At 34.6% G+C, this 15,940-nt stretch overlaps 1 protein-coding gene across 1 annotated transcript; it reads right to left on the reverse strand.

The window, feature by feature from the left end:
* Window positions 1-14,300: 14,300 nt before the first annotated feature.
* LOC133203255 (uncharacterized) lies at window positions 14,301-15,424 on the reverse strand. Its single transcript, XM_061339073.1, has one exon. It carries the CDS (start codon window positions 15,422-15,424, stop codon window positions 14,318-14,320), a length of 1,107 nt encoding a protein of 368 aa, XP_061195057.1. The 3' UTR covers window positions 14,301-14,317.
* Window positions 15,425-15,940: the final 516 nt, after the last annotated feature.

The raw sequence follows: 15,940 nt of genomic DNA on the forward strand, positions 1-15,940 counted from the left end.
GGAGTTTATTCTATACTCTCTGAATATTTGTTTTTTAGCACTAAGTCTCTACAAAATTTTATCTGATTTGACCATTTGGTCTTACTAAGTTACCAACAACATTTTAGCGTTATAATTTTAAAAAAAATCAATAGGTATTTAATACATTCCGGGAAAATTTCGTTCAATCATAGTTCTTTTGACATTTATAAACAAAATGGCTGTGAATTTGTTGAAGCAAACGTTTGGTTTTTTTTTTTTCGCGAAAGGAATTATTACTGACTAATCCTTACGACCTGAATTAAAAAATCAATTTAAAATGTTGAAAGATTTTGCAAATACTATGCAGCTGCAGTTCAAACACTGTCTTTATACATGTGACTTACCAGGGCCCAAGCTAATGTCGAGTAAAACAAGTAGGTCAATTTTGGAATTAATTTCACCATTTCTCGTGAAGTATATTGAATTTCGGAATCAACTTTGGTAGTAATGTAGAGTGATTATATATATATATATATATATATATATATATATATATATATATATATATATATATATATATATATAGATAGATAGATAGATAGATAGATAGATAGATAGATAGATAGAGAGTAAAACTCTAGGGCATTCGATTAAAAAGTATTTTATTAGCGGAAGTGGGTACCTTATGTAAGGAGTTCTATACCTTTATCTTTTTTATACACCACAATTGCTGTTTGTCTACGTAAAACGTTAACACTGCCCATAACTTTTGATTGTTTGGAGATATGGTTCTCATATTTCACAAGTGTATTCCTTTTGACAGGGTCTTTCTTTGAGTCATATTTGACCTCTGGACCTTGACCGTGGGGTTTGACCCAATTTTGCAAGAATATACCCAATTTTAACCTTTAACAGTTGGTGCTAGGGTTTTCATACTTCACATGTGTATTCATTGTGATAAGATCTTTCCATGGATATAAATATGTTTGACCTTTTGACTTACAGTGCAGGAAACTAATTTTGTTACAGCATCAATGCTGATTTAAATGCTTCCTTTGCTTGCTGATTTGAATGCTTCCTTTGCTTGCTGATTTAAAGCTAGGTATCCTTATCCTGATCCTGATCTGATCCTTATCCTGATGCTACCTTTGCTGGTTCAAAACTAGGTCAATGCTAGTAATGCTACCGGAAGTAGGTTTATCCTTCTAATGCTGGCGAAGTGGATAATCTAATTTCAGCATTGCTATTTTAAGCCATAAAAAATATTTTTTTTCTGTTTACATTTTTTACCGAAAGAAATTTAGCAATTTTTAACGAATTTCGCTTTGTCAAATTTCAATCGTAAAATTGAAAATAAAAATGGCGACACAGAGAAAGTTGGAAGTAAATCTTGCGAAGTTATCGTAACAGAGCTGTTTGACAAAGGCTAGTTGCCCACTGCAATCCAGATAATTCTTATGAGGTATTGACTGCACCAAACGATGAGATGGTTTATTCCATTTCGGAAGAAGAGCCCAAGTGTGTTCAACGTGTGAGCAAGGAAACGTGATGGACAATGAACATGATGAAGTTTATGACAAACCCAGATGAAAATTTATCATATATCGTGTGGATATTTCAGCAAAAATATTATGATTCAAGTTGTAAAAGCCGTTTTCCAAGGAACCATCAGATCATCAGTGCACTACCATGACTCAGAGGGTATGTAATCAATGTTTTTTTTAATTATCAGATTTTATAAGGATGATGTGAAACAAATTTACAAATAAATACACACTCAAAATTCTCAGCGATTCAGCATTTAAAACCAAGTGATTTTAAAGGTCAATTTTTACAACTGAGAAAGAATTAAACGTATGATTGTTTAGATATTCAGATGCAGTCTTCTGTAGTTAATTCAAATGGTATCAAGTCAATAAATAACCTGACCGATTGATAACCAAGTCCACTCAAACCTAGCATATCAACTCGTGACCAAATCTATAGACTGATATTGCTTGTCTCATTCGTACGCTCATGTATATCGCGCATATCAGACAGGCAAGGTCACTCTACTAAATCTAGAAGTCAACTCTTAAACGAAAGTATAGTTACGGAATTTACCCTTGCGGTCTTAGTTTTGAGGGGAGAAGTTAGGTTGTACCTTATCATGTAACTGTCTTGTGTCTGGTTTACGAGTAGATTGTACGTAAGGTTTTAAACAGATATATTATAACAACATTTTCAAAAGGCAGAAAAGTAACTTACAAAGTACCTGAATAAAATGCTACAAGAAAAAATAAGGAAAAAAGAAAGTTGTCCCAAGTTGAATAAAACTATTTTTGGATGGGAAGGGTTCTAAGGCTGGGATGATACAATTTTTTTTATATTGATACATACATTGATATATGTATCAATCATGATATTTGAGCTACGATACAATATATATCAAATATTTTGAATTGGTCATGAAGTCTTATTTTTGTATCGAAAAGAACAAAACATTTCTTCACAATTATGAATAATTTATTTAAAGAATTTTAGCTCTATATCCGTTGTAAAACAAACTTATTTCACACAAGTGGTGTAAATTATTGTCGGTATGTATTTTAAATAAATATTTCTATTTAACATGTTTATAGTATATATTAAACCCAAAATGTAAGTAAACAAAGAAAAACGCCTGAATTTTTTCACGATATTTAAATATTTTTACATACATATTGATATGCGTACCATCCTCACACAGAATCAATATTATCGATTAATCTTTTCAGCTCTAATGGCTCCTTTTAAATTTTACTGGAGTTAAAGAAAAAAGAAATTAAATTAATGTTTGAAACCGTGATCATTAATTTGACATTAAAAAGCAAAATTATGTTCTAAGTTACTAATTGTGAACCTATTTCACTGATGCAAGTACTTTTCAAGTTTAAGTAGTCCCAAGTTATTTTGTTTTACCTGTAAAAAAATAATTGCTTTGAAACTTGTTGTACATGTAATACAATTTGCTCTTCAAGTTTGTATTCTGTATATTTGTTCGTGCGATGTACACGTAATTGTATAAAGTTAACAAAACTGTAGTTAGAACTGTATATAAGCAGTCTGTTTCAAAGTTAAAATAATTCAAGGATGAGTTTCTTAATTACACATGTATATGAAATTTAAAAATCTCCAACCAAAACTTATATTCAGATTCTCGTTGGAAAACTGTTTGTTCATATCCATGGAAGAAGAGAAATCAACTTAATTTACTTTGATAAAATTTTCAAATTAAATCATGACCTAATATCACATATTTTTCAGGCCAATGACAGTAAACAATGCAGTAAGTTCACCAGGGATTGATGGCAAAAAAAGAATGTTTTGAAGAATGATTTAGATATGCTGGCCTCCTCTTTGGACCTAAATCCAGCTTAAGAAATTCTATTTGAAAAAAAATAGTGAAAAGCCAAGAACTACTAATCAACTTCTGTAAATCAGACAGTGGCATTAAAACCTGTGTGATGAAGTGTGCCAAATTCATTGATCACATTCATGTACATTTTTAAGTTATCTCCCATGTAGATCTAAAAAGTAATGTACAGAATTTAAAGTGGACTTCAAGTGCTTTATGTATTGTACATGATAACATATGAGATGTATGAAAATTCAAATACATGCCTGCTCTTTTGTACAGTATTAAAACTTTTCATATTGTCCACATAATTGAGTTTGTCAAATAAATGAACACATATATTTTACAGTTGTGTGATGTTTTAGGTACTAATAGAGAGATATATGTATATATAAAATTCTATGTCCAAGTTGTGTTTATAGTACACATTTTTTTTCAAAAAAAAAAAAAAAAAAAAAAAAACATACAAAATACCGTATAGCGGGTTATTTTAGCGGGGTGCTAATTTTGGCTTATTTTGGCGTCTTGATAATAGCCCGCTAAAATTTTAATTGCTAAAATATTCAGTACTCTTCTTTGTGTTCATCTGCAAAGAGTTGAAACCCTGTGTCCGCTAAAATAAATTAAGCCAAAATCATTGGCATATCTTTGAGCAGTCAAAAATAGGCATACGCCATTTTCAATATAACTATCTAGGATATCAGCACCAGGGTATACTCTTCACATTCGTTACACCTGACTGCTTTATTGTCACGGGTATCGGCGTGGAATGGCGACCCATGTTCGTGCAAGTTATCTTGCATTACCTTTGTTTACATTTTATTGCAGTTACGTGTATTTGTGTTTGTTTGTATACTGCATTTACCTGTGCAACTGATGTAAGTCCTTTTGGTATCTTAATATCCTGCATTAGAAGTAAACAGTTATTTTTTTTTTGTCGCTACCGAGTGCTATATAGCATACGTCCGTCTACACCGGTGACGATTGATTACACTGAGTGAGTGGCTCTATATATAGGGTCCCTCAGATATAGAGAGAGTCCAATCGAATATGGCAGACAAATTTCTTTTACGAATCACGTTCAGCTTTAATGAGTTGTCCAGACAAAAACAGTAATACCGGTATGTCCCCATTCATTGACATCTGAATATTTAAACTTGAAATAACATTTCTTTTTTTTGGATTTCATGTAAAATGTTAACTGGAAAATACCATACTCTGCATTAAGAGACTGAATATGGGGGATAACACATTATCATGTAGGGTATTTTAGAATGAAGTAAATCATTCAAATACAGAAAAATAAGCTTACAGCAAAATGCCTGCGATAAAAAGTTTTGATTTGTTTTATGTTTACTTTCCAATGGATTTGAAAACCACAGGGAATGAAAATCATTTCGCCATCAGCATGAACTCATTACAGCGTGTTCGTTTTAACCATATGTTACTGTATAGACATTTCTTCTCTTACATCATGGTACATATTGTATAGATATATTTTCATCATTGTTTAAGCCAATGGTTTAAATCATTCACTTATTATACTATGGTGTACCATAGATTTAGAGTTTGAAGCTAGCCAGATATCTTTTCACCTTGATGATATAATATTAAAACTGTTCTCCTTCATTTCAAAACAAACTTCACAATTTTAAAATTAAAACCTTAATATATGAAATTTACAGTTATATTTTCTATCAGTTTTTCTTTTCTAGATGTGTAACGCCTTCAGTTGGTAAAATGTTCAGTTTCTGAAAATATAAAAAAAAACTCTTATATTATCTTTTCCAAATTTTTCTTCTACCACTCCTTAGAAGCAAAATGTGCTGTAAGGCACAATACATTTAAAGTAGGGGACAAAATAAAGGTTATTTTATGTTTATTGTAGAACAACACAGTATACATGTAAAATTTTAAGTTCATGGAAGCAATAAAAACAATATTCTTAGTGTCTAAAAATTGCAATTCATTTATAGTCCGTGCCAATTTAACTTAACCAAATTATAATTAATAATAAATGGAATCACAAAATGTCCTATAACAACTTTCAGAATTTTATGAAATGGTGTAATGATGAAATAATCAGATTAATAGTTTTACATTTCATGCCCCATATTCACTTCTTTTTCACTCGTTTGATAAATTTATGTCCACAAAATCAAATAAATAGAATGGTGTTTGCGTGAAAAAGTGAAGCTTTTTTTCTTGACCACCAGCAAAGTTTCTTTCAACAAGTTCACTTTCTTAAAAAACTGTTTTTTGTTAAGTTTTCACCATTACATTATACTGTCCATGCCCTCTACTTTTAGGAATCAAGAACATTTCTCATTTTAAAAAAAATCATTTTCCAAACAGAATTTTCTTTGAATCATCATTCTCGGACATCACTGTAGATTGCCCCAGTCCTTTGGATGAGACCATATAAACCCTGTTCCAGTGTCGCATAAGGTGCTGGCACGAAAAAGAGCTCTCCCTGCTTAAAGGCCTAAGTGCCGAGTACAGGTCTAAATTTGCAGCCCTTCACCGGCAAGTTTTGACGTCTCCATATGAATGAAAGATTCTCATGTGGGGTGTTGAAACAACAAACTGTAGACTGTTCATAGCACTCCATTTCTATCAAGTACTCTCATGTTCTTCCACAAAGAGCTATAATAAAGATAAAAGTACATTATACAAAGAATTTATTCATTGATAATCTTATACTTTTTTTTTACAAATCTTGCAAAACTTAATTTGGGAAAAACACAGATAATGATTTATAGACTTCTGTTGATAAAATCTGGTGTATTTAATTGAATTGAGATCTTATTTTCAAGGGTATTAATGGATTCAAGTACTTAAAATAAAATGCTACATACCACATGTACCAGGACAATTATACAAACTAGTTTACACAATGTACCACTATGATGAATAATGCAAATTATCAAACAAGGAAAAGAACATATGCAGTGTAAAAGTTTTAAACTGAATGTATTTTCATGCATAGATCCTCTCCCATATATTATATTGTGTTATAATGATAATTATTTTTAGCTACTTGAAAGGTTTTGTTCAATACACCTCTATGGTTATCTTTCAAAGGCACTGCGGCTTTTATTTCTGACTTCCGTCAATTTAGAGGAAATTCGGATTGTGAATTACTTCTAATAGTACGTGTATGCTTATAAAACCCAATAAAAATTATACTAAATAGTTATACACCAAACAACATACTTTTATTGTATTATTAAAAATTTTTCTTGACCAAGTGTTACTACTTACCCTTTTATCACCAATTTCAATAACATCAAGCCGTGGCGAGGCCTCAGCAGTGGACTCCATAGGACGTTTGGTGATCAGCTGATTCCAAATGAAATATATCGCGGGATTATTGCTATTAAATTAATTTAATATTTATCTTAAGATTGTATTGAATAATTTAACCACAAGAAATACATTATTCGTATTTGTTCCCGACTGAAATAAGAATATCTACTTGCTGTTTCGTTTTGTGAAAAACGAATCTGTATTATTAGTAAACCAGCATAATCCTGATTTTAAGTAGGTCAATGCTGGTTTTTAAATAGGTCAATGTTAGCTATGCTAGTTCTGTCCTTTGCTTGCTGATGATGGTCCTGGCAATGCTGTTTTTTAAATGCTGATGCTGATGCTAGTTCGATCCTGATGATACTAATGCTTATGCTGATGCTGGTTTATGTAACAAATTTAGTTACCTGCACTGTACCCTTGCATTTAAGAAATTTCAACCCTGGCCAAAAGTTGTCATACGGGGCAGCAGTATTTCACAAACACATCCTGTTCTTTTTGTATCTGTAACAACTGATTTAACACTAACTCTTCATTTGATTCCTAATCGGATATTATAAAACAGGATATCTACGTATTCATTTGTACATGCATTTTACCTTAAACAAAGAAACGAAGGAATTTCGAATTAAGAAAATTAAACAATCATTTTTCAGATTCCATAAAACACGTAGTACCGCCAAACTGATCAGACCTTTTGACATCATAGACAGCTACTTTTTCAATAAAAATGAAACTCGTAAATATATTTGCCTTGTCATTGGTCATTTACAAAATTATTTTGTTAAAATTCACTCTGATTATACACACACTCTGCTCTGAAGTTGATATCAAAAAGATGCTTGAGTTTCTGATTGACAGTATCAATGTAGTTTTTGGAGATCAGGTCTTCCAGAAATCTGTTAGAATTCCCATGGGTACCAATTGCGCTCCCTTATTAGCAGATCTATTTTTATATTTATATGAAGAAAATTTATTCAATAACTTTTATATGAGAGAAGAAAACACTTGCTGTGGCCTTCAACTCCACATTTCGATATATCGACGACGTATTGTTAATAAACAATAGTTACTTTCATTCATACGTCGACTCGATATATCCCAGTGAGCTTGAAATAAAAGATACGACAGATTCTGACACATCTGTTTCATATTTAGATATTTTTCTTAAATGAAACGATAATAGTAGTCAACAACAAAGCTGAATGATAAACGTGATGACTTCAACTTTTCAATCGTCAACCTCCCTTACTTATGTAGCAATATACCCTTAACACCTGCTTATGGGGTTTATGTCTCTCAGTTGATTCGATACGCAAGAGCATGCTCTATATGTACGTATCAACAATTTCTTAAACAAGGCAAGCTATTGACAAACAATTTGATGAAACAAGGATATCAACAGTCTCATTGAAGTAGTCTTTTCGCAAGTTTCACGATATAATGACCTTGTCAGCACATACAGTCAATCATTGAGTCAAATGCTGAATGACGTTTCTCATTCTAATTGTTAGGCCATTATTTATACACTGAACTGTTTACAGATTTTCCGGGGTTTTTTTTTCACTATCATGACAAGGAGTACACGGTGGGGTGACCGGTCGGCAGGGGATGGTCACTCATCCATGGCATCTGATCCCACCTCCAAATTTTGAGGACCGTGTTTGCTCTGCTCCAAATTTGTATCGTTTCATTGGACTTACGAGATTGAATACTGTTCGTTATCTTCATAGTCCATGAGATGAAAAAGATTGACCAACAATAAATATATGCTGAGGCCCAAAGCAACGGTTTCAAAAGTGGGGTGGGGGCAACTCCTCCTAAACATCTCTGACAAGCCAAAAATATTAACTGTCCAAATCCTGGAATTTGCCAGGGCTCGACCTTACAGGAATTAAAAGTGAGGAAGGTTGGATAGCATCTACAGGAAAATTTACTATAGAAAAATACTATACTATACCCCCGTCGCCCGCGTGGCGCAGTGGTTAGAGCGTTCGCTCTAGAGTCGCGGAGTAAGGAGTTGATCCTTACGTCGCGGGTTCGAATCCCACTGTGGGACGTGGAGACCGGTCCTTTGGAAGAGATCGTATAAACCGAGGTCCCGTGTCACAGTAGGTGCTGGCACGAAAAAGATCCCTCACTGCTCAATGGCCCTAAGTGCCGAGTATAGGACAAAATTTGCAGCTTTCCACCGGCAAGTGGTGGCGTCTCCATATGAGTGAAAAAATTCTCGAGAGGGACGTTAAACAACAAACAAACAAAAAAATATACTATACCCCCCAACCCCAACAAATATCCTACGGTTTCAAAAGTGGGATGGGACAAATTCCCTAAAACATCTGACAAGCAAACAAAAAATTAACTGTCCAAATCCTGGAATTGGCCAGGTCTCGACATTACAGCAATTAAAATTTGGGGAGGAGAGGGAAGCATCTAAAAGACAATTTACTATAGCAAAATACTATACTATACCCCGACCCCGCGTTCTACGGACCTGCATGCTGCTTTTTATTTTTTTAATTGGTCTGGGTGTTAAAAGTAAAAAAAAAAAGAGTAAGGAAATATATGTTTTACATCATTGCAAATAAGGCCAAATCTCTCTCCCATGCAGACCTGAAAACTGTTGATAAACAAAACTCTGGTTAAGGATTATAAATATAGTTATAAGTTAATTAGAGCTGTTTGAGTGCTTGGGAAATCAATCAATAAACAAGATGTGTTTGTGAAACACTGATGCCACCATATGACAGCTTTAAGCGAAGGTTGAAATTTCTTAAATGCATTGGTCAAGGTCAAAAGGTCAAAATATTTATATCCATGAAAAGGTTTTATCAAATGAATACGCAGCAATGTTAAGGCTTCCCGAAGCTTTAAATGCGTTCAAAACATAACACTGCATTGCAAGGTCGATTTTTATTTTTATTTGTAAGTTATGTACGGTCAATTTGGCTATATATAAACATATTTGTTACGATATCAGATGACCTCGTTGATCACGTGACGGTCATTTCTACTGTAACGACTAAAGTCAAGTTCTTTTTTATGGTTCTTTATTTTAAATTAAATTATCAAATTGGCATTGAGCTACAAACAAGCAAAAATATATACACACATTACCAATAGAACACACAAACAAAAATAAAAGAATTAATCAGTATATGAATTTAAATTCAAACGAACACATACCACCAAAATATGGCAATGCCACACCCAGTCACTCACTCGTACTTTTACTGCGCGTGTGGTGTCTACATTTAAATAAACAGAATTACCGGTATTTATTATATTAACGATAAAAAGATATAATAATTAGTATAATTCAAGTTTAATAAAACACAAGATTAACAAACATTCTTACCGTAACACGCATCACTCTCAAACTCAATCGAACACGTTCAGTTCATAACGGGGGCGTCAGCACAGTGAGTATTAATAGATAACTTGACAAACCAGTTTAAATCTTAGAGATTTACTCAACAAAATAATAAATTCAAATCACTGCACTGAAAATTAATTAAAAATAGATAACAACTAAATTAATATTCAAATAGAATTTTTATAAAGTTTTTAATAATATAATCTCTAAATAAAATTAAATACCTGGCGCAAGGACAGAAACTCTATAAATAGACAATCGGTTTAATAAAGTATGGTGCGCGTTTCGTGTTCTTTTAGTATGCGCAAAATCAACCGTTACATTCCTCCCCGCACATTTTGTTGATGCCCTCATCAACAAGTAGATAAAACTGACTATATACACAATTTATAAAAACACGAAGAAATGTCATTCGTTCAAAGTCATAATCTATGCCTCTATTTCCTCATCAGAGTCAGACTCTTCACAAATATTAGTTTGCTCATTTTGGTGCTTTTCTTTTGTATCTAAGAGCTCGTTTCTGTGAAGAACTTTTGTTTCATTACTACCATCTGCTGACTTTACTTCGTAAACATTTTCCTGTAACTTACCTGTGACAATGTAAGGATCTGATTTCCACACATCTTGTATCTTATTCCTACCTTGTACATGGTTTTTAATCAGAACCTTTGTTCCTACATCAATAGAACAAGGAGTGGATTTCCTTTCATGAAACTCCCGTCGTTTTTCTGCGCTCTTCTCTGTTTTCTTACCTGCAACAGTCCAGGCGTACTTAAGATGCTCTTTGTGGGACTTCAACCAATCTTCTACCTGGTAGCATACATCATCCTTGTTGGTACCTAATAAGTAATCTACAGGTAATCTTGGTTCTCTTCCAGAAAGGAGGAAATAAGGTGTCAATCCTGTAGTAGAATGAGGTGTAACATTGTATATATAAACAAGTTCTGGCAAATACGCCGTCCATTTTCTTTTTCTGTGTGCATCAAGCGTTCTTAACCTATCACGCATCGTTCGGTTGAATCTCTCGCATTGCGAATTACCTTCAGGATGATAGGGAGTGCTACGTGACTTTTTTATACCATACAACTTGCATAACTCTTTAACCACCTCACCCTCAAAATTCCTACCTTGGTCACTATGCAAACGACTTGGTATGCCAATTTTATAGAACCAATTGTAGACTAGCTGTTTAGCGACAGTAGAGGCTTTTTGATTCTTTGTAGGAATTGCCATGGTATATTTCGTGAAAACGTCCGTCAAAACGAGAACATTTTCAAAACCATCTGAAGATTTTTCTAATAACGTAAAATCCATTGCCAAAATGTCTAATGGTTGTTTAGCTATCAAGTTACCTATTGATGGTCTAATTGTTGGAACTGGTGTCTTAGCAATCTTGCATCTTTCACATTTTTCGATCCATTTGATGACGTCTGCCTGCATTCCTGGCCAGTAACATCTTTTCCTCACAAGTGCAAATGTCCTCTCTCGACCCTGGTGTCCAGAACAATCATGCAGAGACTCCATTACTTGTGGTCTAAGGCATTCTGGTAACACTAACTGCAAACACTCACCATCAAATCCCTTACTGGTCATGTACAAGACACCATTCTTGAACTGTAACAAATGATACTTCCTTAGATATTTTCTCACCTTTCCGCTCTCTTTCGAAATTTGACGTGATGTTGGTTTGTGGCCAATCTCCATCCAGTGAAGTACTCTATTGATCTTTGGATCCTCCACCTGCAGTTTCCGTAAATCGTCTGAAGTGTATTCAGGAAACATATGAGTTAGTTCCTTGTCCGTTGTAATTGTCTGACAGTCTGTAATAAACTCTCTCAAGGAATCACTTTGAGACAATTCTGCTTAAATTTCCTCAGAATTAATTTCTAAATACCTTCTGCTAAGACTATCTGCGTTTTTGTTTGACTTTCCGGATCTATACTTGATATCAAAATTGAACTGTGCCAACTCCGAAGCCCATCTCAGTTCATTGGCTGCTAACTTTGTTGTTTTGAAATAACTGAGGGGATTATTATCAGTGTATACGATAAAACTGCTACCTAACAAATAGTCTCGAAACTTTTCAGTTACCGCCCATTTTAGAGCAAGTAATTCCAATTTCATGGAGCTGTAATTCGACATGTTTCTCTCGCCTGGTCTAAGGCTTCTAGATGCATAGGCGATTACGACTCTTCCGGACTCTTGCTGTTGACTCAAAACTGCACCCAAACCATCAAAACTGGCATCTGTTTCTAGGATAAATGGAGAACTGAAGTTTGGAAAGCCTAAAACTGGAGTGTTTGTAAGACATGATTTTAGTTTTTCAAAAGCATTGTCACACTCTGAATTCCATTTATGTTTGAATGGAATTTGTCTTGTTACGATTTTCCTACCTTTGGTCTGTTTTTCTTGTTTAGACAATACAGCATGAAGAGGAGCAGCAATTTGACGAAACCCTTTGATAAATTTACGATAGTACCCGGCTAGGCCTAAAAAGGAACGTAATTCTTTTTCTGTTTGAGGAGTTTTCCAGTCTTTGATTACAGAAATTTTCTCTGGGTCAACTTTGACACCGTCTTCGCTAACAACATGGCCTAAGTATTTGACCTCGCTTTGGAAAAAGTGACACTTTGAAGGTTTTATTTTTAGATTGTGAGATCTTAATCTGTTGAAAACAAATTCAAGTCGTTCTAAATGATCATCGAATGATTGAGAAAAGACAAGAATATCATCGAGATACAAAAGAAGGATTTCGAAGTTTTTGTCACCTAAACAAGCTTCCATTAACCTTTGAAAAGTACTTGGGCTATTACAAAGACCGAAGGGCATGCGGACAAATTCATACAAACCCAAGGGACCAACTCTGAATGCCGTTTTCTGGCGGTCCTGCTCATCCATCTGTACCTGATAAAAACCTTGTGCAAGATCTAAGGTAGAAAAGAATTTAGCGCCATGAAGTGCATCTAGTGCCTCCTCGATCCTGGGAATTGGAAATGCGTCTTTGATTGTTTTGAGATTTAGTCGCCGATAGTCGACGCAAAGACGTAATGTACCGTCTTTCTTGCGGACTAAAACAACAGCGGCTCCATATGGACTTGTACTGGGTCGAATAATACCTTGTTTCAGAAGAGTTTGAATGTGCAACTTCACTTCTTCGATTTGATTAGGAGGTATCCGTCTATGTGGCAATTTGACGGGAATTTCATCTGTAGTAAGTATTTTATGCTTGACCGTATCGGTAGAACCTAGATCGTCGCTGTTTTTGGAGAAAACGTCCTGATGTCTATTCAGAACCGATACTAACCTTTCTTTCTCGTCATCTGATATGATTCCTCCGACATCTACTTCTACACCATGAATTTTAATAGCTTTATCTGTGATAACTACGGCTTTGACATCATCTACCTTTTCCAAGTTCTCACGAATATTTTCGATGTAAACTTGAATTTCTTGAGTGCTTACCTCAATTTCTGCCTGACAGTTGGGCTGGGCAGCGTACTCAACTTTGACGTCATGAAGGATGCCGATCCTGGTTTTTGGATTCAACCAAACATCTTCATCTCCGATGTTTACGACTCGAACTGGAATCATACCATTCTCTATATCTGCGTAGGTGTCTATCAACAAGATGTTTTTCGGTAGAGTACCATTATTGCCATGGACAGCTTGGACCAAACCACTTAAGTTCTTGGACGTCTGACGTGCAGTACCTAAAACAACTTTCATTGAATTTGCAGGAAGTTTAATAGGATCTTGACCCGCAACTTTGACAAAACTAGATCTTTGAGAACCGTAAACTGACGTATTCATTTCAAAAATAGACAATGTATTCAATAACTGATCATTCTTTTCAGTGACTGAATATAACTTTTGTTCAACTTGTTCCTTTAGAATATGGAAGAAATTACTCCCGAGTACTCCAGGAACTTGTAACTTTTTCTGCTTACCATATTGGTCTGTGGTATCCTTAACCACCAGTATTCCAACATTTGGTACACGACCATGAGCAGTGTCTATCACTACCTCAATATAACCAATGTATGGTATCGGTAAGTGATTGGCGCCAGACACTTTCATCCACTTCGTAACGTCAATTAACTTAGGTTCAGCTTTCAACAGATCTCGAAAGTAAGTTTCAGTGATAGTAGATACTTGTGAACCAGTGTCAATCAGACACGAAATTGGCTTACCTTCAATCTGTACTGTTACGACAGGACATTGTCCTATAGCTCTGTCTATGATCCTCTGATCAAATGAGTCTTTTATCCTCTCACTTTCATCTGCTGGGCGACTCTCTACAACAGACGCTTCGCGTTTAAAGGAAAATTAGAGACAGGTGCCCCTTGTGACCTACCTTTACGTGGAGGATTGTTGTTTTCTAACTGAGTACTACAGTCTTGTACTTTGTGTCCCTTTCCGCTACAACGGAAACATGTTAAATGGGATTGTCTGACTTTAGGAAATTGTCTTCCTTGCAAAGGTTTGGTTTCAAACTGTGGATTTATTTTTCTCATAACCTCTTCTGATAATTTCTTTAACTCTTTTTGATTTTCATCTATTTGCTTTTGTTGCAATTTAAGAATATCAAGAATCTCTGATAATTGACCATCATCATGTGATTTTGTAACCTTTGTTTTCATACTCTCTTGAATGCTAGTTTCATGTACTGAGCATGACTTACCTAGTGGCTCACTCTTGTAATCTTCAGACCATTGCAACACCGTTTGTCTAAATTCACCAAAAGGCATAGATTTCTGTTCGAACGAAAAACGTCTAATCTCTCTTCGGAGAGATGAATCACGAATGCCTTCAACAAACCGCTCTTTTAACATCTCATCGAAATCGCTTACAGCTTTGTAATCTTTTGCCACGATCTTGTCGAGTAATTTCATTAATGCTAAAGAGTAATTTTGCAACGACTCGCCATGTTTCTGATCTCTTTGATAGAATTGCTGTTGCAACGCGCCCAAAGTTTCTGTACTTGCAAAAACATCTTTAATGATATCTAGAATTTTGTCAGATGTATTTCTTTCCATTCTAGGTCTTAATCTTATTTCATCTTTTGCCTGACCACCTAAATTGTCCATCAAAAAATCTATCTTTGCATCTTCATCATCAATAACTTTTAAATGTTGCCTAGCATCATCTAACCATTCTGCTACATCGGGGTCACTCTCTTTCACAGGTCTACCACACAACCTTGCAATCTTTTTCTCTCTCGCAACATAGACAGTTTTATTTGGTTTTGGTTCATTTTTATATTTCATTTCTATTTCTTTCAAACTCAAAGCACTTTCAGTTTTCTTCAACCTCTGGTGAATTGTTGCTATTTCATTTTCTAACTGTTCTGATTTTTCTTTTTCAAGTTCAAGAAGTTCTTTGATTTCCCTCTTAGTAGACATTTTTGAAAGTAGATTAATACACGAATGTACAGATATAATTACACAATTCTAATTGTTTAAGTGCACAGTTATAAACAGGTGAAGTTTTTTTGTCACCTCAAGGGGCGTTGTTTGGAATACTCAGATGTCCGTTGCGTTGCCGTTGAACATAAACCAAACTCAAAGTCTTTGGCGAATGCACTCGTTCACTGGTAGTTGAACTTAGAGCTCGGGACATCAGAAACGTCAATCGAATGGCACTGTAGTCTGCTTAACGTCGACAAAGGCAAAAGGCACTTCAGAATTCCGAAGTTGTCATCGAGTGTGGGCCTAGAAGTAACTCATCGCCAAAAGATTTCTTTTTAATTGTATGTCCACGACGCCATTTGTAACGACTTAAGTCAAGTTCTTTTTTATGGTTCTTTATTTTAAATTAAATTATCAAATTGGCAATGAGCTACAAACAAGCAAAAATATATACACACATTACCAATAGAACACACAAACAAAAATAAAAGAATTAATCAGTATATGAAT

The sequence above is a fragment of the Saccostrea echinata genome, unplaced genomic scaffold (assembly GCF_033153115.1).
Source record: "Saccostrea echinata isolate AGI-Se365-2 ecotype Australia unplaced genomic scaffold, CSIRO_AGI_Sech_v1 ptg000049l, whole genome shotgun sequence".
Lineage (NCBI taxonomy): Eukaryota > Metazoa > Mollusca > Bivalvia > Ostreida > Ostreidae > Saccostrea > Saccostrea echinata.

Coding starts and splice junctions, on each gene's coding strand:
- LOC133203255 (XM_061339073.1), bottom strand. CDS start 15,424: ATGTCTACTAAGAGGGAAATCAAAGAACTTCTTGAACTTGAAAAAGAA.